This window comes from Uloborus diversus, chromosome 5 (assembly GCF_026930045.1).
Source record: "Uloborus diversus isolate 005 chromosome 5, Udiv.v.3.1, whole genome shotgun sequence".
In the NCBI taxonomy this organism is placed as follows: Eukaryota; Metazoa; Arthropoda; class Arachnida; order Araneae; family Uloboridae; genus Uloborus; species Uloborus diversus.
Genome location: NC_072735.1, coordinates 51,217,389 through 51,241,486, shown reverse-complemented (window position 1 = coordinate 51,241,486; position 24,098 = coordinate 51,217,389). Strand labels below are relative to the sequence as shown.

The 24,098-nt window shown below is 31.1% G+C and overlaps 1 protein-coding gene across 1 annotated transcript in view; it reads left to right on the top strand.

The window, feature by feature from the left end:
- Positions 1-24,098, top strand: part of LOC129222917 (cell adhesion molecule Dscam2-like) — a 564,289-nt gene that overhangs the window by 45,443 nt on the left and 494,748 nt on the right. The window contains 1 exon segment of the mRNA XM_054857478.1: positions 19,769-20,083. Within this exon segment, the coding sequence (XP_054713453.1) occupies positions 19,769-20,083 (315 nt within the window).

The following is a 24,098-nucleotide window of genomic DNA, read 5'->3' as shown; positions in this document are numbered from 1 at the left end:
TCTGTTTTGCCAAGTACTTCGCCATCCTTGAAATTTATACGAACTTAATTTTCTTAGGTCATAAATAAAGCTGAATAAACTGCGGCCCAGATACAGCAGCAAAAAGAAAACTTAATTATCCCACCGTCAATCCTTAATAATTTGTTTCCTGAAGTTGCATCGCGTTTGTAAACTTCCTCAGCGATCTTAATCAATTAATTTTCATTGTTTAGAAAGAACGGTGTACAATAAAATGCTCAGCCACTCACGCAATGTGTGCAAAATAGGAGCGTTTATAATAAATAATGCAAACGCGATGGAACCAACTGCCTTTAACATACCGCTACATATTTCATACCGCAAAACTCGCTCCGATTTCTTCTTATCTGCAATGTTTAAAGCTCTTACTCGAACATTTTGGCATCGCATAATTCTACTCTACGTGCAAAAAGTGAGGGGAGAAAAAGAGAAAAGTTCAGACTTTTCCCTCATTATAAATGTGAACTGGAGGGAAGCTAATTATCGGATTATTTACTTAAAGGGTGCATTGCAACTGCTGCGATTTTTCTGAAGTGGTAGGCGAAAAATGGTTGTTTACTATTGAATTTATTAGAGTAAAGACTAGAATTACATTCGGAAAATTTTATGCGGGAAGTAAGCAGAAGCCAGTACAAATTTTAAGTTTTAATTTAAAATGTTTTCTCTGATATATTAGCAATCGTTTGAGCATTTTGCTTTACATCATATTTAACGTAAATTTTAATATATTTATTTACGTGACAGGATATATTGTCAGAAGGATAACAAAAATAGCAATAGAAGTATTTTGTTACAAACCACTTTAAGGAAAAGACACCAGTAGTGGTCAGAGCTCAATACTGCTTTAGGAGTAACAACTTTAAAGTTTATATTTGGAAAAATAAGATTCGAGGATTCCCAATCGTTTGAAACGTTCATTAGGTAACACCTACTGTACGTTGGATGCACTTTTGAATCCATTGGTGGACATGGAATCATATTCTTTCAAATGTTAACCTTGAAGTGATCACTACTGAAGCACTGGCCGCTACTGTTGTGTTTACCGAAACTTTTTGCATTTTATTACGTGCAAAAAAAAATGTTTGCTATTATTTCATTAAAGATCTGAAAATCGGTAAGGTTCTCCTTTTATTTTAAAATACATGTTTATGATTCAATTTCTTGATAACAATACCAACGCTTCTTTCTCCGCAGTCCTAAGTTCAGGATGTGTAAGATAAATATTATTTCTTATATAACGGTGTAATACTTTGTTGTAGCTCGAAAAGTTTCAGCTTGGGATGAAGCATTAATCGAAATATACTGTTAACAGCTTTGTATGTTTTCTTACTCTCATCATTCAACTAAAATGTATAATAACTTCTGCAGAAATTGCTATTAACGAAATTTTGTGCGTCGATTAAAAGAATAAAAGAGGTTTTTGTAAAGCTACGATGTGAGACAAAAAAAAAAACCCCATTAAATGTTGTTGTTTTTTTTTTTCTTGAATTTGCAAGATGTAAAAAATCAAATGTAGATATCAAGCAGTATTTTTAGTAATTAAAAGCTTCTTTAAGGTAGGCGAACACCCTAAATATATTTTTTTTCAATATGAAATGTCCCATCCTAAAACTTTAAACGTCTGTTAAATATCGCTTAAAACCACATGTTTTGAACATTTATAGTTGGGAAAAAATTCTAAAGTTTTTTTTTTTTTTTAATTAAGAAGCATTTTTGTAAAGCAAACAACTTCTATTTCCTTAACACTTTTAGTGTCTATCTCTTCACTAGATACCAGAGAGTGATACGATATTCTAATGTATAAGTAATTAATTAAAACCAGTTTTTTTTTTTTGGTAAATGTTTGAGAATTTTTCTCAAAAAACGTGCTTTTTGCCCCCTAAATTAAATTGATCATTAACTCGAAACCACATATTTCATGTACATTAGCTTCTAAATATTTATATCACAATAATATGTTCAACTACAATTTCTAAGAAGTTTCAAATATATAGAGTTAATAGTATTTTCGCTAGAGCTGTTGGCGTAAATAAACTCTTTGAAAACGTGGTTATGAAAAAATCAAGAAAGAAAACTAAATTTTAATTATAAGCAGTGCATTTCAATTTAATAATTAAATTCTAGTCTTCTCAATAATTCATCGATTAAAAAAATATATATCAGATTTCGAAAGAAGAATATAGATGCTCTCCAATTTTATCAAAATCCCAAAATAGAAAATTATGGGGTTCGTCTACCTTGAATTTATAAGATATGTACTGTTTCAGTACAAACATTCTAATTAGTATTAGTTTTCATTAGCATCAAATATTCACAAGAGTACCCGTTTTTTTCTTTGAAACACAGCTTTCAACAGTTATATTTTAAAAGCTTTATACAACATACCAATTTAGAATTATAAAGCATGTTGCGCGCTAAATAGTTCTTTTATAATGAAGTGTTTACCTATGATAATAAGTTTCGTCGCAAAAGGAAAATATTTACTACCCACATTCAAACACAAATTAGGCTGTTGCTCACAAATTGTGGACTATAATTGATAATTTATATCTAAATTGAAACAGATTAAGAAACATTTACGGATTTTGTAAATTTAAGATGATTTAATATTTTTTTCCACATCACTTATATGCGTATATTTATAAACATTTAGTACCAACATATTTAATTAATCCTTATCGCACATTAAGTGATCTTAATTCAGATCACTTAGTATGCGTATTTATAAATATTTACTATCAACATACTTAACGAATTTATATTAAAATGTCAGTAATGCATCGAGTCTATAAGGCTTTTTCTCTTTAATGTGAAATCTAAACTGTAAAATTATTTTCAAATAAAAAAAGACCCGACTTCAAAAACACTATACGACTTCCTGCCCAAACGTATAAATCAAATTTATTTCACAATTCCAGTACAAAAATCAACTAAACTAAAGACCCAGTTATAAAAGAAACACGGATTTTAATTACTATACGATGAATTATTTTAATGCCTAAATAATTATATACGTTCTCTTAATTTTCAATAACCATTTGAAGTCGGGGCTTCCTATAAACTACTACCTAATTCATCGTATAGTAATCAAAATCAGTGTTTATTTTATAATTGAGTGTTCAGTTTAGTTGATTTTTGTACTGGAATTGTAAAATAAATTTGATTTATACGTTTGGGTAGGAAGTCGTATGTAAGTGTGATCGTTTCTTTTTTTTTTTTTTTTTGCTTTTTAGTTTTTTGGTGTTTTTTGAAGGCGGTTTTTTTTAATTTAAAAGTAATTTATTTTTACATGTGATTCGCGTAAAAAGTAGATGCGGTATCTGAATTTATATCACAGAAATGATTTCTATAATATGTTTTTATGTTCCAAGCTTTCAATCGTTTAAACCGAAGCTTAAAATAATGAAAATAGTATGGAATCACTGATTTATTACGTATCTAAAAATTAATCTGAGGACACGAACATTGGTCAGTTTTTTTCTCAGAAAAAAAAACATATAAGTCAGCTCAAAAAGTATATAATTAATAGTACTTTGAAAAATACGTAGGCCAATGTGAGGCAAAGTGAAATAGCTAAAGCAACTTACCTTTTTAAAAATGAGGAAATTGCAAATTATTTTTGATAACTTCGTTACATGTAGAAAAAACAATGTATTTTATAATAAAACTTGCAATGAAGTATTATTTTTTCTAGCAGAATATTAATACTTTCAAAATAAGCGGAAAAAAATCCCTTTTTACAATGAAATATCTTCTATTTGTTCATTCAAAAAAATTTTGATCAAAAGTATGAGTAAAAAAAAATAAATGATAGAAAATAAAGCAACAAATGAATAAATATTTTTTTCATGCATGAGAAGGAATAACTGTGAACAATGTAATGAATGATCACAAAAGTATGTGAATGAACGAATAACTAAGTGAATTATTAAATGAAAGAGTGATAAATTAATGGATGAAAACTTAAGATAGTTGTTGTTTATTGTTTGTGCATAGAAGTTTTTTGCCTGAAGTAAAAGTTACTTATTTCATATTGATTATTTAGTTATCCCTTTATAACATACTTTTAATATTATCCAGTGCTCGTATTAGAGTTGAAAAAAATCATGTGCTTATAAAGTTAAGTAAATACCTTTGGGACTAAAAAAAAAATAACAGCATAAAAAAGCATAAATTGCAGATTACTCTAGATACGTGTTTTGGCGTTACAAGGAATGCCATTTGTCTGTACTCCTATTGATCCTTTATTGGTTTATAATTTTCTCTTTGGTGTTTAGCTAATTCGCTACTTTTTATTTTTTAAGTTGTCTGCTAATCTATCTTTTGGCTTTTGTAGGATGTCTCTTCGTCCGTAAGCTTATTTCTTCTGCATTAAAAGTGTTCCTTTTAACGCCGATGCACTTGTCTGTACTGCCGTGTGCAGGTACGGCAGTAACTGCAGATTTCTCGATTTTCATTATTTTCCATTTTTGAAATCTTTATTACTATAGTTTTATGGCACAAACATTTTTATTTGGCTGCCGCAAAAAAAAAAAAGCATTTTCTTATCAGTGGTAATTAGCAGTAACTGCTTTTATAGCAACATTTTGCAGGAAGTCGGCAATATGTACTTACTGCTCTTTACCTGCCCACGGAAGAAAGAAAACTTTCTCCCGTGGTCTGGTAAACAGCAGTAACTGCTTTTGTCACTACATTTTGCAGGTAATTGGCAGAATGTACTTACTGCTCTTTACCTGCCCACGGCAGAACGGAAACTTTCTTCCGTGGGCAGGCAAATGGCAGTAACTGCAAATTTTTCCATTTTCTTTTCTTTTCTTTTGAAATTTTTTAAGTCTCTATTTTTTAGTTTTATGGTACAAACATGTTTATTTGACTATCGCTAAATAAATCGTTTTGTGATTTCACAGCCCTCAAACATTTAAAAAAAAAAAATCTTTGCTTCTTCATATCCGTGTTCTAAAAACAATAAAACAAAATTAGTTTTTGCTAACGTAGAATTATAGAAGATAACATACGAGTAAATACAAGTAATGCTTGGCAGACAATAAATAAACGTGTAGCAATAGAACGATTCTGTTCCATTTGTTTTGTTCTGTCGCATACGATATTTTTCACAATTTTTAATATATACTAAGCTGCTGCACTTTTAATACTTCGATAAGAGCCATTGTTAACTCACGAAGCATTTCTTTCGCCTAAATTTCATGGAGATTTATTGCTTTATTGCAAAGTGTGGAACATCAAGTGAGTTGTCGTAGTTTTAAAAATGCCTAAGGAATCTTCTAGTTGCCACGTGACAGCGCAGGAACGTTAAAGAGTTTTCGACAATGCCGTAAGCAATCAAAACATATGCCTTGTGGACTATTCTTTGTCAGTATTTGAATTTTGAGTAAATGTATTTGATTTTCATGATTTTGAACATGTTGTGGCTTCCTCCAACAACAACAAATTGACAGTCATCAGCATGACTACAGATAACTTTCGTGGTTTCCCTTCAGGACAATCTCAATGAAAACTAAAATCCATGTCAAGACCGTACATAGAGGACATCGACAAAGTGGAATTTCGTCGAGGTTCAAGGAATCTCTTTTACGAAGAGGATCATGAAGATAATCAGTTCAAGGAATTCGATTTCCTAAAAAATAATTTTCAGCTGAAGACTTCTATTTCTGCCCCCCACCCCCACCCCTTCGTCCGCGACTTTGAATAATTCCAATTAAGAAGAGAAATGATAGAAGATTTAAGATGCGAAAAAAAATCTATTTCATCTTTTTTTTCTATTTAGTGTTTAAAAAGATAATACACAAAAATAAATTCGTTGTTGCAAGGAGTGTTTAAATCAGCAAGTATATTTGGTATCTGATGAGGTACGTAAGTGTGTTTTGAAGTAAATTCATATCAAGTGGATGTAGGTCGATAGCCTATTTAAATTATATCCTCTTCAATAATAAATGTATAACCATCATATATATATATATATATATATATATATATATATATATATATATATATATATATATATATATATATATATATATATATATATATATATATATATATATATATATATATATATATATATATATATATATATATATATATGTTTATTTATTAATTTATTTCTATAATGGCATAAATGTATAATTGTGTAAAAATAGAATTTTTTAAATTTTATTTTTAAGTTACATTTATTTATATTAAGTTTATATTAAGTGTATACACGGTATTTATTTAATTGCAATAAATAAACTTCGTAATGCCATATCTACTCCGTATTATGTTGAATTCATAATTATTGGTCATTCAATAGTACATTGTAAATTAAAATTTTGATTGAAAAATCAAAATGAAACAGACTGCCCTAACAATACTTTGATATAAACATATAGAATTGCCTAAAATCAAATTTGAACATTTTATTGATGTTTGTGGGAAATCAAAAAGGCATTTCTTCAAATATCTTAAAAACTCATTTTTGTGGATACTGCCGTTTACCTGCACACGGTAGTGTAGTAATCTGCAATTTGTGCTTTTTGGGGTTGTTATTTTTTGTTTACCTGTTTTTGTTGTTTTCAATAAAGATATCAATAATCGTTTTCATAATTTCATTCATTGTTTTCAAGCCAGAAATGTAACGATAATTAATCATTAAATTTTTTCTTGTAAGTTAGATGCAGAGACAATACTTATTAAAACTATTGTTATCAGCATTTGATTTATACGTTAAGAATAACTATAATACCTGAGTTTCCAAAGTAGGTGTCTTGGCACCGTGGGGTGCATGAGTTATGGAAGAAGTCTCCCCAAAAGTGTCTATGGTTTCAATATATTAATAAATAATATAGATCGACTAGGGTGCCGCACAGTGGAGCGAAAATACCAAAAAGTGCCTTAAAATGTTTTTTCCGCTTGGCAAATTGATAATTAATACATTTGCACAGGCCTACTTCTTAAGCAATTATAAATAGTATTTTAGAGCCTTTCGTCTACTACAAAGATGACCCATCTGTGCGGAAATTGTGAGAGCGATAAAAAAAATGCTTTTTTGCAGGCTATGTTTTTTTGTTCTTATTAAAGGTGGGTATATTTAATTTCTTTCGTGTCTTACGATAGTAATAGGACAAGAAAAAAAAAACGAATATTCAAACTAAAAATCGGTTTTGATCAGCACAAAAACTTGGGAATTCAAGGTTATTTTTTTCAAAACACTCCACAAAAAAAATGTACTCTTATTTACTCTTTGAAATTAATATTAATTAGCCATCAAGGATCTGTATGAAGACTCTGAAAGGGAAATAGCAGCGTAAACCTGCGAACTTTGGACTCTGACCAAAAACAAATCGAAATACCCGCTAATTACTTGGCTGTGTAAGCAAATAAACAAAAAAGATTTAAAAAAAAAGTCTTTTAAAGTGCTTTTTTGGCGCTTTCACCCTATTGTGTGCTGTGCTGTGAGAAATTTTCAAATGTTTAAGAGGTGCCGTAAATCAAAGAAATTTGGAAACCCCTGGTATTATATATAACGGAGTAACGCGTATAAGCTCAATAAGTTGCAATATTAGGTAAGAATTAAAGAAAAAAGAGGAGAACAAGATGGACCACCCCGTAAGGAAAATAACACCCTACAAAAAAAAAAACAAAATTGCAAAAACATGTCCAATATATATGCTTAATATATAGGTGAAAAAATCTTACTGAAACAGAAATCAGGGATCTAACTTTATTAAGACGCAATCCATCATGTCCAGCTTTAGATGACGTATTACTGTGTCACTATGAGAAAGACATTGCTTGTACATAAATGAGATAAAAAACTTGTAACGCATTTCAGTGTACCCAAAATGAAACACAATATAATCAATATCACTTTATGGAAGTATGCTCATTTATTAGTATTTACTAAACCTGAAAAAGTGTTTATTTTTTCTGATTCAGATCTGAAGCATAGGTTTAAAAGTTGCATAATTTCAATATTTTTTAAAGTATTTGCACTAACTTCTGGCATTTTCTTGATTAAAAATTTGCTCCACTTCCATATTTTAATTTCGTCACTGGTCTTTCGCTTTATTTTCGCGTCAATACTAATGCTGACATAAATGCAGTGTACAGAAATGATCTATCAACGGACAGTTGCTAACGAAAGACAGGGATAATAGTTTTAAATGTTCATTTTAAAACTATCACCTTCTTTTAAAAGCATTATTTTCAATTAAAGCACGTAGAAGTGAAAGAGTGTAGGAGCAGCATTGAAAAAATGTAAGATAATTATGGTTGAGTCAAACTTCACCTAGCAGCGTCATAATGCTGTGATTAGGATCTGCGTAGTATACACGCAATTCTGATATGGAACTTAATATGGTACGAGCATCTCTAGTAAAGGTTGCTGTACATTAAAAAAAAAAATAATTAATTTGAACTTTGACATCTTGAATTCAAATTATGTTTTTCGCAATCACGAGTGTGTGGTCTCTGTGTGCGTATGTAAGCGTGGGTCTGTTTGTGTGTATGTAAGCGTGGGTCTGTGTGTGTGTAAGCGTGGGTTTGTGTGTGTGTGTATGTGTGTGTAAGCGTATGTTTGTGTATGTGTGAGTTTGTGTCTGTGTGCAGGCATGAATGTGTGGGTATGAGTTTAGTTGTGTGTATAAATGCGTGAGTGTGTAGGATATGGACGCAACCTGGAGACGGTTTTCGCTAGAGGATCAGCATCGGGAGGGACCGGTCGACGGTGGTGCTGCTGAGGAAGGCGGGGGGGAAATAAATCATAGGAACATCAAAACCGTCAAGTGAGAATAATAAGCAATGTGATTGCTCGAAAAAAGCCTTCCTTTGCACAAAATAGAACACAAAACTTTAAAAAGTATATTTTAACCCCTTTGATTCCATCTTCCTTAATTATAAATAGTCCAAATTCAAGCTATATAAATATTGGGTTTTGCTATTTTCATCTATTTCAAATAAATATACAAGGAAATATTTCCTGATCATCTTAGCAGCTGATCAATGTCATTGAACGATGTTACTTTATACTCATCAATTTTAATGATCTTGCTTACTATTAACATGAGCGTCTTTATTTAATTTTTAGCTACAATTTCCTACCGTTAGGAACTGCTTTCTTTCATCTTGATATTATAACAGCTTGAAAACAATCTATTTATTGATTCACCTATTTTCTATGTCTTTGAATAATATGCATTGCCAAATCGCGTGACTGCATCATTTAATTCCCACTGCGTTTTTATTTAGCGTATCAAATATATTCATGCTATAAATATCTTTCTGTAAGTGTTAAACACTTGTAAATGGCAATGCTTACGTATAGAGTATAATCAAATAGGACTTTTATGTTCGTTTCTCACGAAATGATTGCTTTTATGCCTCGTATATGCAGTTGAAAACGACAGTTGGCCTCTAGATATGTTTTTTCTCGTTTTTTTTTTTTTTTTTTTTTTTCATTCTTAGTGATTCTACTTACTATGTAGTACTTATTTTCTAGTCATGATAGTAAATTTCATCTAGTGCCGGAAGTACTGACCTGAAAAGACGTCATACGTTGAATTTATTAACAGACGAACTCTGCCAGCTATTCAAGTTTGTCTCAATTTTATTCTTGTTAGGCGCTCTGTAACAAAATAATATACAGTCTTCGGAAACAATACCTGGCCAAATTTAAACAAGAAGTTCCGTTTAGAGCTAAACGAACCTACTTTCCCGTAAACCAATATTGACTTTTTTCTATCTGATCAATATTCTCAAAACTAAATAAAATCGTAAATTATTTTAAACATATATATATTTTTTTACCATTTTTTCCTGATTTCTATAGATAAAATATGCCTTGCTCATCTGAAAAAAAGGGTGCACAAAGAAAATCTTTATGTAGAAAAATAAAAGACGACGAGTTTATCCGCCAAACACAATACATGAACTTTAGCGTAAAAATAAAAGCAAATCACATCAACAATAATTATTTCAAAGTAAAAACCATGGATGTGGAGTTGGAGTCACAGTCAGGCTCATTTTGGGGATAAAGAGTCAGATTCGGAAGTTGAAGGTTTTTAATTCAAAGACTCAGATCGGAAGAAGTTATTTTCTCTTACAGTCTGTGACTCTGTCAATATTTGTGCGATTGGAGTCGACGAAAAAAAAATAATTCCTTTTTTTTTTTTGTAGGAATGCAAAATACTTGATTACTATTCTTAAAAATTACATAAATAAATTCAAAACAAGAATATTATGTTGTTAAAGCAAAAAAAAAAATGTAAAGAAGCAGTACAGAAATCATTTTTAGAAGGAAAATATTGAGGTAAATATCTTCTAAAGTTCTCATAATGAATCTCAACGAGCCAAAAATGTATCTTTAAGGAACGTTATAAGATTTCTGGAAAAAATATACAGTCGTGCTAGCTTATATTTGTAAAATCTTGACTTTGAAGTTGGCGAGAGAGCAGCTCTCAAAATGGAATCAACGAGATTCAAAGATGCATTGCGAAAACTCAAAAAATGTATCGTTAAGTAAAGTAAAAATAGTCTTCCCGCATGTACGTCAGGCCAAATTCATAATGTCTTTAAATCTGCATACACTACATCTAATATTAAAAATAAAACATTTGTATAAACTTCCTATTAAAATGCAATAAAGTTTTAGATGTTTCTTTTTCGAAATGCTAATTTCATTAATCTTTAAGATAAAAGAAAAAACAGGTAAAAATTACAAAAGTAAAAATATTAAAATTCAAGAGGCGCAAGTTTACATTTTTTAACGTTATCAAAGCTTTAGCAAAGCTCTTGATATTGATAAAACTCGACGATATTATTTAGTTAACTTTTGTCTTTACAAAACTTAAGTTACAACTTTGAAAATTACATCCCACTAATTAACGGTATCCTACATGACTTCTTTGTTTTAGTGAATCTTTACTTTTATTACTTCGAAAAAAAATTACTTTTGCAATTCCTAAGGCTTTCAGTTAGTTGATAGCATCATTATTTTCAATTGTTATTTATTTTCTAGTAATTCAAAAAAAAAAGATATATCTATTCACCCATTTTAGAACTTATTCACACAAATTAAATTTCTTGAACTAAACTGAGTTCCAGGATTTAAAGTATGTCTTTCTGAAATTGCTGATCTTATAGATATTTTTGATAAATGAGTATATTTCAAATTCCATGTCAATCGATACCTTAATGAAATCAATAGAATATAAAATGTTTGTAACATTTTTTTAAACCTTAATTTAGTAAAGATTGATTTAGTTTAGATTATAATAAAGGTACCTGATTTTTATCTTCAAGCTACATTATAAAAGAAATGCTACCTTGCAGAAAGGTTACCTAAGCTATGGAGCTATGTTAATATGGAGCTATCCTAAAATCTTGTTATTATTTCCCTAGTTTTCTTACGCTTTTCCAGTTTTACTCGCTGCTTTTGTTTGCAATTTACTGTTTGGCATCGTTGTTTGAGTTCTGTTTTTGGTTACTGCAATACTTTTTCAAGCTAGCCGGTTAGGCGGTTTATTATTTTTTAAACGGCGGCGGTTATCAGTTCATACCGTTCGTTTTTTTTGTTCCACTCATTCCGTTTGTTTTCATATTTTAAGGACCTCCGGAAAGGTAGCATGTTTATGGGATCTTCCCTTCTGCCTAGTGAAAAGAACCTTGTGAATTGGGGGCGGACCTGCCCCCTGATGAGTTGTCTGTCCCTAGTTCATGTATCTTATTAAAATTATTTATCTCATTTATCTTATATAAAGGTGTATTTGCTTTTATACCTTTTGTTGGAACTGAAAATAGAGAATTTAAATTGTAGAATATTCTTAATGTTTTGTGTTCTTGTTGAATTATTAATGTTGTTTATTGATTAATCTTTATGCAACTTAACCTTTTTCTATTTTTCGAATACCTTTACTTTTTGTGTGGCAGCAGTATGTTTTGCAATGTTTAAAAGTGTCGGTGTTGTGGCGCTCAGTGCTTGCTTCATTTTTCTTCACACGCGCGTGCAAACCTTAACGATGTTTTAACCTGTTTTTAATAAATATAGTTCTTGATTTAATCTTGTGCTGTCTTTCGACCTTAAATTCAGTTACGTTATGTTGAAGTAAGAGTTAAGGACTTTGGTTAAATGTCCCATACTTGCATCCCTCAAGTTAAAGATGTTATGATTTAACACCTTTTTTATTCTTTCAAATTTCAGAATTTTGTATTTGCATAATTTCTGTTTATTGATAGTTCATTGGCCATTCCATGTGTCGGAACCGGCCTTTTTTATTTGTTTTGTCTCAAACTTAAGATTTTACTTCACAAATACAAATAATACTGGCTTGAAAGGTTATCATACGAGTCCCGTTCCGTCAAGGGGGTTCAGTCAAGAGTCAGTCCCTGCTTCACTTATTTCATTTATTTTGTTTTGTATTTTCTTTTACCCGTTTTTAATTCCTTTAAATTTTATATTTTGTATTTTTATATTTTATGTTTATTGACAGTTCATGGGCCGTTCCGTGTGATGGAAAGATGACATTTTAAATGGCTATGTCACAGGATTTTGTTTCATAAGTACAAATAATACAAGCTTGAAATTTTATCACACAAGTCCCGTTCCGTCAATGGGTTCTGTCAAGGGCCAGCCCCTGCTTCACGCATTTCATTTATCTTATTTTGTATTTGCTTTTACACCTTTTTTATTCTTTTATATTTTAGAATTTTGTATTGTATAATTTCTGTTTATTGATAGTCATGGGCCATTCCATGTGACAGAACGGGACTTTTGGAATTGTTTTGTCACAAGATTTTGTTTCATAAATACAAATAATACAAGCTTGAAATTTTACTTTTGATAGCAACAATAACGATTTGTCAAAAGAACTATGTAGAACATCAAAAGTTAGTAGTTTGAGAAAAATAATTGAACGACATGCAATAAAATGACCGTGACGGAGCAGGACCAATACGAGTTCCGTTCCGTCAAGGGCGTTTTATTGCTATTCGTCCTTTTTTTAATTAAAAACGATGAATTTAGCGTTCTACGGAACTCTTATAAGAAATCATTACTGATGCTATCAGAAACTAAATTTCTAACTTGTTTTATTTATAACTATAAAACAAAATAATATTGAAAAATGCCCCGTCCCAGAAATGGAATGACCCTTATGTTTTTCCGGAATATATTTGCACTGTTTTTGTTTCTAGCATTTTAACGCTGACATTATAGTACACATTCGGTTGTTTTTTTCGAAGTTAAATTCTTTCAATTTGTGAAAAAGTTTTTTTTTTTTTAAATGAGTTGCATGTATTTTGAATATGTATATGTATAAACCGAACCGAAAAAAAACGAATGTGTATGTGTAAGATACGTTTAAATTAAGGTAGTGTCCAATAATAATCGCTGTGTTGTGTTACAAGCTCCTTTTAGCTTGAAATTAGTTTAAAAATAACTATAATTTCTGTTCTAAGCATCCAATAAAAGTCATGAGAATTTTATTTATTGCAAAGATATAAATTATTGGTATAACATGTTGATGTGTATGCGTGTTTTATTCATTTGAATGCAAATTTTGAATAAAGTAAGGGATACTTAATTAATATGATCACAGAATGTAAAAATGTCATCAAATATTAGGTCGCATGCTAACATCAAATACGTCTGACCGCTGAGGTTGAATTGAAATATCCCAATACAAACAAACATGCTTTCATATAAAGCTAATGAAAGCATGTTAATTAGAGCGAATTATTTTCTTTAATTTATTTCTAAAGAAGTAATCAAACTAAAGTTAACACCTTACTAAATTTATATTAACAAAATGTTATTTATATTAACAATTTTATTCTTTGCAATTGCTTCTAAAAATGTACTTATTCCTGGATGTCTAGTGTAAAGTGTATACAAAAATTGCTTGGTCCTTTTCTTCCAAGACTTTAAATAATCTTTACTAATGACAAAGCTAAACGTCTTTCTGTCTGGATGTCTGGATCGCTCTCTGTCAGGACGTCTGTGACGCTCATAGCACCTAGACCGTTTAGCTAATTTTCATGAAATTTGGCACAAAACTAGTTTGTAGTTGAGGTGTGGTGCCACTTCGAAGTGATTTTTTCGAAAATTCAATTTTGTTTTTTTTTCTATTCCAATTTTAAGAACATTTTACCGAGCAAATTATATACATGGACGAGTAAATTATTAAATTATCATAACGTGGAACCGTAACATGGGAGAGCAAACAGACATACAAAATTGGCGAGATATTCATCATCCATTATTTGTAAATTTACAGGCGAATCAAATAACCTTTTAATGTTCTACTGCGGGCAAACCTTGCGAGTATCACTGGTTAAACATAAAAGGATACCGTAATGCATTTATGAGATTTTTTTTTCATCAGCAAAATACTTCCGCATACAAATAATAACTGTAGAATTAAATAGTCTTCATGTATTTTCACTATGACACTTTTCGGAATACATTTTAATTAAAAATTGCAAAAAAAGTTTAATTATCGAATTAAAAATTTCTTTCACGCTATTTGCATACAGCTATTATAATTATATTTTGAAATTCTAAAAGATGCAATTTTTGTTTTCTTAAATACACTTAAAGTAAACCAGAAAGAATGGTTGAAAAGTTAATTATTTACAGCTTATGTAGAATAAATTGAAGTAGTAATTAAAACTTTATTAATTAGTAAATAAACCGAAGAAACTTTACTTGTCTATTGCTGATAAAGGAGACTTGTTTTTTAGTCCCCCCCCCCTAATTGCTAAATGCATTTTTATTTTAACAAAGTTAAAAATCTTTCCCATATTTTAAAAATGACCAATGCCGTAGGGACTCCCAAAATACCTTTTTCTCTTTGTAAAACTAATTGTTTAGCTTATACGAAGTAACCTTTTTATTTTGCTTCTACAATGAAAAGAAACAAAGATATTATCGCTAGCTTACTTGAAGTGAACTAATTTGTATCAAAGTCAAAGAGACTCGAGGCAATATTTTAATTAAAAACATCATTTTTCAGTAAATATTTCCACACGAGAAACATAATTGGGAAAGCTGCAGTTTTGTGCAAAAAAAGAAAAAAACGCTTTAAATAATGAGATACGTTATTTACGTTTTTATTTATTTATATATTTTTTTGTTTCAGGTATGTTTTTAAACATTTAATGCATGAACTTACTTACTTTATACACAGTTATTTGTATTACTAACTTTTTGAATCGAAAGTTTAAAAACTTTTAAAGGTTTAAAATCTTGCCTAATCAATTATTTTTTTAATAATATTTTTGTGTCTATTGGAAAAAAAGAACTAGTGTATTTTTGAATGTGTACAAAGTGAAATGAAAATTCGTATTACACCAAGTTAAAAATGTGTCTTACCAACTGGTATTCCTTATATTACAAAACGTGTAGAATGTGTTTCACATACAATGCGTGGAGAAATTTTGAACTCTAATTATATGGCCATTTAGTGTCTACTCGTTATTGCAGCACACACAATTTTCATAAAAAAAAACATTTTGTATTGTATTCGTGGATATAATTTGGGATTAAGTAAATATTTGCCTGTCACATGTGACCTGTGAAAACATTTTTTAATTCAGGCGATGGGTGCTAGGTAACTTGATCAGTTAGGCACCGTGATTAAGGCTCAAACATGATGGGCTTGACGTAGCCAAAAGCCATCCATGGGGTAGTGGTAGTGACTGGTGACTGGTGCACGTAAACTATGCAGAGGTCGCAAATTCGTCTAAGTTCTAAACACAAATCAGTATATTTGGTGTTGCTGATAAGATACTAGTTGTATAGCTCCTGATCTGGTTCCAGTATTGATGTAAGCCGCTTACATTTATCGTGTGTGTTTTGAAGTATAGTTCTAACTTTTAACAATTTGTTGCTAATGTCATGGAATGGAAGCTTTACATCTTTCCTTTAATTATTAAGATTATTCTGCTAGGAATACTTTTAATTAAAGGAGAAAAGGAGTCAAAACAATAAGAATAGTTTAGGAGATAATGAACCAATCAACAATATTTTTCTGTTTGTCCTAATTTATTGACAGCCAATTCAAAAAAATCAAAGTTTATTTAAAAAAGATTCAATTTTACGGATGACTTCGAATGGCAAATTTGCGTTGCACTAGAAGCATTGAACTATCGCTTGCTTTTTAGCAACGTCTTGTATTAAGACATAATTTAACTTGTTTATGAGAAATTTGTGTTTTCTTATTTACATAAAAACATAATTTTGAAAAAAAAAGTTTTTTATATTATTTTTTTATTTATTTTGCTATACTTTTAATAGGTAACTCCAAATTAAGTCCATTGCATTAGAAGACACTGTTATTTGGAAAACCCCATAAGCAGTTGTGCTTCGTTAAGTTGATAAACATTTTGTGAGATTATACTGCATGAATTTCGCAGCCAGCTAGGAAAGGATCGTCGTGTGTGACGAAATTTGTCTTGCGACAGAAGATGTCATCTCAGTAAGAGAGTTAAATCAGAACAGCATACCAGAACATTCATAATTTTATCGAGCCCAATTATAGATTTGTGCACATGATGTACTGGTAGCTTAAATTGCAAAGATTAGTTTAATCTACGGTAATTGTATACATAATTTATTCCTTGGTGAGTATCGACAGAAGACAAGAACATGATTAAATATAATATAGAAAAAATATTAATGTATACTTAAAATGCATGCTCTTGAATAGTTTAAAAAAGTGACAAATATAATGCCGAAAAAGTTGAAATTTTATGCAGAAATTAAAAAAAAAAAAAAGACACGGCACAAGCAAGCAGAAACTATGCTTTTACTCAATAACTTAAGCAAATAAAGCTAGAATTGAGGATATTGACTGAATACATTTGAATATATTAACGAAAACTTAATTCTATTTTTTAATTCAATACATCTTCAGCATTAGGATCTTATGTTAAAGTAACTTATAGCTTTTGCGGTCAGTCTCGCCATAAAGCTACTTAAAGAAATAAGCTGATGTATGCATGAAATGACTTTTTTCTACGCCAGTTTAATGATAATAGTGCGTTGGAGTAAGCAAAAAAGCTTTAATTATTTTCAGCCCTAGTTTGTTGTGAATCGAAGCCAAAAAAGGTTTTACAGAGATTAATTTAACCAATATAGGCAATTTTAACTTGATTCAATAGTTAACTTTCTAAATACCACCAAAAGCACAATATTAAAACCAGATTCGAAAAATATTTTTCTTCACCAAACTTGGCACCATTTTGACGACATATCGCCATGTGGATGACAAAACTTGGTAACCAATAGCTTCGCGATATATCGCCAAGTATTCGCCAAACTATAACATTACCTGAGTTTGCATCAATAATAACACTGATTATCCCCCAAAAAGGTGCAAAAGATTCATTTTGGAACATCCGAATACAACTAAGAGGAGAGGTGTAAAATAGGGTGGGTCGAAAAAAAAGAATATTTCGAGTTGCAACTTCTAATAGCAAAAAAAAAAGGTTGCGTATTGCCCTCCTAAACAGGGGGAAAATTAAAAAAAAAAAAAAAAAATATGTCTTCAGATCGCGCATTGGCAGCAAAATTTCAAAAAAGGGTAAGAACTTGTCATTTTTTAAATATTTTTTTTAAAACTCCCAATGTTCAATTTTTTTGTTCTAATGCCTTTACGGTTTGGAATTCGTGCATAAGCCGCAAAGTTACGCGAAATTAGCCAAAAATTGACGTCTTTGGTTTACTTTGTACATTGCAGTCTTTCTTCTTTTCGATTCCAGTAATAAGTTTTCATGGAATAAATGTGTGTGCACTATACAACTCTTTGCCGGAAATACAATCATACTTTACTGCATCAACAACCCAGAACACACCACAAGTAGGTAGTTGCACCCTGCTATTCCCAAGAAGAACAGTTATTTACTGGACTTGTATATTCGTAAAATAACTTACAATTACAAAAACTATATTATTTTAAATAAGTTTCTATAATTGGATCAAGGTTTGAAGTTGAACTTGAGACTAAATTTTCACACTGATGATCACAAGCATAAAATTTTCCCATTAATCCATATCTTGTCGCATCCTAAGAAACCTAACCTACCGAATAACAAAGTCTTTTAATAGCCGGAGTGTAAAGGAAGAACATTTACTAAATTATAGATAAAGTTATAGCTGTTTCAGTAAAATTAAATATTATTAACTTGTAACTCGGTTGGAAGAAGTCGAAGTTCTTAAAAGGTATTTAAACAGTGGGAAAAAGTACTATTTGATGGATATTGTGAGTGTAATACAGAAGGAAAATGTGACATTGATTTTACTTTCTCAAAACCAAGAGCTTTCAGTCATTAGCATTTGTTAGCGCGTGCTAAGTGCTGCAGCTGTATTTTTTTCAAACGAAACTACTAATGAAATAAAGATATTCGAAAATTATATGTTTAAAAAATATTCTTATATGGTTCAATAAAACTAAAGTTTTAAGAAATGAACGGACTCTTGCGAAACATGGACCTGTATGCATGTTTAAAGTGACAAAATTTATAAATCTGATATCTGATGAATTTCTAAACATCGTGGATCCGGTGATTCAAGGAATTGTTTACTTTGCTATTTTTGAAAAAAAAATATTTTGTTGATTATGGCAGTGGACTAGAGTTTAAATATAAAGAAATTGGATTAGAGTAGTAAGTTGTACAATGCAAAAGATTATCCATTAAGAAACCCTTCTACAGCAATCAGAGAATTTCTTCCACCAATATAAATGTTTGAAGTTTCGAACTATAACAGTTAATTGATTCATCAACGAGTTTACTTTCTTTCACTTCAGTGATGAGGTAAAAAACAAGGATATTTACATTTATATACATTTATATTTACATTTGCTTAAGTACATAATCTTAAAATCCCTATATCACACTCGAGCAGTTGACAAAATTTGGGAACTGTCAGAGAATCTGCAGAATTTTTTTAAGGTACTAAAAGCACCAGATAGATTTACGTGAAGAACTTCATAGTCACAAACATCAATGCCAAAACTGAGTCCTAAGTCCAACTTAAAACTTTAATCGAAACGTAGAAACATGTTTAAAATAATATAGTTTCTGTGAACATAACTTATTTTACAAATATATTAAGTCCTGTTAATATTCTTCTCGGGAATTGCAGGGTGGAACACAGAATGTAACCACCTACTTGTAGTGGGTCCTGGGTTGTGAATGCAATACAATATAATAGAATTTCCAACAAAGAGTTCTATAGTGCTCATTTATTGCATAAAAATACTATTGCAGCCTAAAAGAAGAAATACTGCAATGTACAAAAATAGCCAAAAAACGTCGATTTATGGTTAATTTCACGTAACTTTGAGGCTTATGCTCGAATTAGAAACTTTTAAAGAATGTAAATACTTTCAAAAATATATGAAAAGAGTATAAAAAGAAAGCACTTAAATGGTATTAGAACACAAATTTTAAACATTGGCAGTTTTATAAAAATATTTGAAAATTGACAATTTTTAACCCTTTTTCAAACGTTGCTGCCAATGCGCTATCTGAAGAAAAAATTATATATTTTTTAAATTCATTTTTCCCGTGTTTAGGATGACGATAGAAAACTTTTTTTTGCTCACGAAAATATCCTTTTCCGGTGGGTCCCCCCCCCCCAGTTCATTCCCGCCGACATCGTACGATATGGGACGTCACTCCAAAAACGTTTTGCATTTCTTTTTTGCTAAATTCGAGTTAACTTAAAGCATATATGTTTTGTTTCGCACAGGAACTGCTCGAACATTCCGAGGCCCAAGTTTCTTTAAAGAACCACCTAATAAAGTAATATTCCACAACTCATCAGGAACAATAGTGCCGTGCCTTGCAACAGGCATTCCTCAGCCGACTGTATATTGGACAAAAAGTGACTGGACTCCCCTTCCCAGCATGCCTGGTCTTCGCCATGTCAGGCAAGATGGTTCATTAGTGTTTCAACCTTTTAGACCCGAAGAGTACAGGCAGGACGTCCATGGTGCAGTTTATCGATGTGTTGCAAGTAACAGCTTCGGTGCTATTGGTTCCACGGAAGTCCATGTGCGTGGAGGTAAGACATTTTGAAAATATACACTTTTATGTTATACATTCGAACCAATCCTAAGCTTCCATTTAGTAACATCAAAAGCTTAATAAAGAAAATCTTTAAAGACACTTTTCACGAATAACTCAAAAATCGCAACAGCAATAAACCATGGTTTGAGCTGATTCTGAATGTCCCTAATTGGCCTAGGATGAAATATGTCGCCATGTTTCGTTTATTATCTGGCTATGATTGCCTACGAAAACATCTCTGTCGTATCAACGTGGTTCCTGACCCTTTCTGCACTTTGTGTGATCTCCACGAAGTAATGGACATGCCTCATTTGTCCAGATGTCTTGCTCTCCCTCGGACATCCATCTGGGAACGCTATTGGATTGCTCGTTTTTATTTACAGTTTTGTTGTTATCCTTTTGATATTCAACTGTCTTTAAATGCGCCATTGGAAATAAAGAAAAACAAGTGTTATACATTCTGAAGCCATTCTATTGCATTTGCTTACGTGGTTGTATGAACAGCTGAGAGTTATTCTTAAAGTTATAAATAATAATTAATAGAATATATTAAGACTTCAATTAGGAAACTACTGGCAATTTTATTTAGTTGAATTAGTTTAGTTTAACTTTTATTTGTTCAGAAAACGAATATAACCATAAAATGAATCTAAAGTGAGATTAATGGCTTGTTTTTCTTTCTTTTTTTTAGTAAAAATTTTTAATTTTAATGAATTTTAAAAATAAAGAAAAACACATTCATAATGTAACTATAACGGTTTAACTTACAATCACAAAATACTCTTTACGGGAGTTGTTGAAACTGTAGCAGCAAAAATTAGCAATAACGATTTCTTTCATATTCAGGCTGTAGTTAGAAAATAGTTCATAACATTTGAAGTTATTTAACATATAATTGGGATTACTTGGATTTTCCATCACTCCTTGTTAAAATGTAAAACATTAAATTCTGCTCAAATAATAAAAAAGTGAATATTTGGAAACGAAAGGAAAATATATTTTTTAATAGAATCAGCGTACAGGATCTGTGTAATAAGTAATGAGACTCATTTTTTCCTGATTTGACTGTACCTTCAAGGGCGAACAAATTGGATAGGTCGATGGTGGGGGTTACTGGTGGAACTCACTCCGGTCCGCAGTCGCCCGGGAGTCTTTGTTCAGGTAGCATCGTCGTTATCGTGTACCTCTGTTGCTAACGTCGGTTCCAGCTCCAAAATGCAGAAAGCATTTGAGCAGCGTTCCACTATTAAGTTTTGTGTGGAACTTGGCAAATCGACCTCAGAGACTTTAGAGACGTGTAAGCAAGAGTTTGGGGACAATGGGGTTGTTTCCTTCAGTCAAAAGTAGTACTTTTAGTCACTGAAGTTGATAGAATAAGCAAAAAAGAAATAATAACATGTACGCAGAAAATTCTTTCATTTTCCCAACAGTTATTTTTTAATTATGTTTTTAAAATGTCCGATTTTGCAAACAAGGCTTGGTCTTGATGACGTCACAAATGATGCTCTTTGGTGCATCTTTGTACCGCGTTTCCACGTTATGATAATCAATAAGCGGATTAAAATTGCGATCTATGCTTGCTATCAACCATATCGTTGCCAATACACGTGAGTAAAGATGCGAATTAAATATTTTGCTCTGTGAATGGCATTTCATCATTTCTGATGTCATCAGCAAGAAATGTAAACAATGAAAGCGCGCCGATTTAAGTACTTTTTTAAAAATATTAAACTTAAAATAAATTATTTAAAAAATGGTTATATCCTATGTTCTTAAACATGTTCTTTCAGAAAAAAATATTTTTTAAATTTTGGAAACGACCCCAATGTCTGTCATAGGCGCATGTGTTTTGGTGGCACAAGAGTTTCAGAGAAGGCCGGGAAAAAGTGACGGATGAATCTCAAACAGGGTGTCCGTCAACCTGCAGATTGGATGCAAATGTTGATCGTGTGCCTGTCATGCTAAATTCGGACTTCTGGTTAAGTGGAGAATGATTACAGATGAAGTTGGACTTGATAAAATGACAGTTCACAGCATCATCTCTGAAAACTTGAGAAATGGTGAAAAACCTTGCTTCATCCTCCAAGGCTTCCTATTCAATAATAGCATACCAACGCTCCCCCACTCGCCTACAGCCCCTTTTTTCCCAGCAGACTTCTTTCTATTCCAGAAGATCAAAACCTCATTAAAAGGGCATCACCGTGTCACTCTGTATGTCGTGAAAGCGCTAGTACAAGACTTTTAAAATCCATTCCGGTAGCAGACTACAAACCCGTCTTCAAAGCTTAGAAGACTCGCTGGGAAAAGTGTGTGCTACGCCAAGGGTCTTATTTTGAAGAATTTTAGGTGTGAATATTAATATCTACAATAAAATCTTAGAACACAGCTCAATTTCATTACATTTTTACAGTCCCTGTATCAAAAGACGTTCATATAAGCAAGCACCAAAAGCTACTACCCAAGCTTTCATAAGTTTTATATATTTGAGGTTTTTTTTTTTTTTTTTGGAATAAATACTATTGAGTGGATTCTGCAATATTTGTCTTTTTCTACACATTTATTTTTTTTCTGATTTGTTTTTTTATTCATTAGATAATTAATTCAGAATCTGCGTTGTAATAATAAACGAAATATAAAACTTTCATACGGGTGTTCAAAATTCTGAAGTTTACGATTGTGTTGCAGAAGTGTGGTTATTATACAATACTTTGTTCCTCAATGTCTAACATTCAAAAGACTTTCCTCATTATTACTCATTATTAGACTTTTTCTCATTATTGGACTTTCTTATATTTGCTAGAAATTAAAAAATATCATTCTTAATCAGTTTTTGTTATTGTAAGTTTTAAAAGGGGATCAGACAAGAACCAAATTACTTCTTTGGATGTCTACTCATGAAAGAATTCTACTTCAACAACTACGCGAATAGAAGACAGCAAATTATCTTGCGGGACAGCTTTATTCAATTTCCCTTAGGAAAAAAAACGCCCTTAAAAGAGTTTCAAATTTGTACCTCATAGCCAGACGAACGTAAGTCGCCTTATGGTCAATTTACAGGAGGGATTAAAAACTTTTTTCTGACGCATGCAAAGAATGGGGCGCGCTCTTTTAACCCAGGTAAAAAAATAAAAATAATTTTTTTTCAAGAATTACTTTCACATCGCTCGTTGCGGATTAGGCTTCTACAAACAATGCACTAATAAACGGAAACTCACAATTTCTGGATCTACGTTAGTCTGGCTGTGAGGTACAGAAATCATGAAACGAAATTTAATCATACGTTGTAAAAACAAGTGGCATAAGGAACTCATTTTCCGAAAAACTACGATTCTAGAAACCTCTTCATAAAAACACTTTGTAAGGCACGTATTTCAAAGTGATATTGCAGAGAAAATTACGTGCATCAGGCAATTTCAATAATTATCATTCGAAAGACTTGAGTCAGAATTTCAGAAATGCTGCCGCACAAAACTTTGTTAACAATCAATCGTACAACAGATGTAACAAATACTCGAATTTAGCAATTTGGGAATGGGATAAATTATTGTAACATTTTAATTTGGTCGATCTAGAACCGGAGCGTCTGAAATTACAAATGGGATTCAATCTTTGAAGTTGAAAACCACCAAACCATTTAAAATGATTCGAAAGTTTCTGAGTACACAATTAATTATAACGATTGGTAAACAAATTGAAAATCGTAGCTAGCGTGGACATAGATTGTATCCGTTATTATAGCATTAAATTTAAAATATATTTTAGTCACTGTTTCATAAGTGTAGCAACTAACGGGATTTTTGGATAAAATATATTTAAAAAAAAACATGACTGAACTTTGTAATTATACATTTCTTTAAATTATACTCCTTTCAATACTATGAGAGTGTGATGGAAGATCTTCTGTAATAGAAGTAATACAACGGAATGGTCAGAGGGCTGTCATAAATTGAAACTTCAATTATTGAAAATATCAGGTTGAGTTTTTTATCGACATGTAGCACAAGTTAACC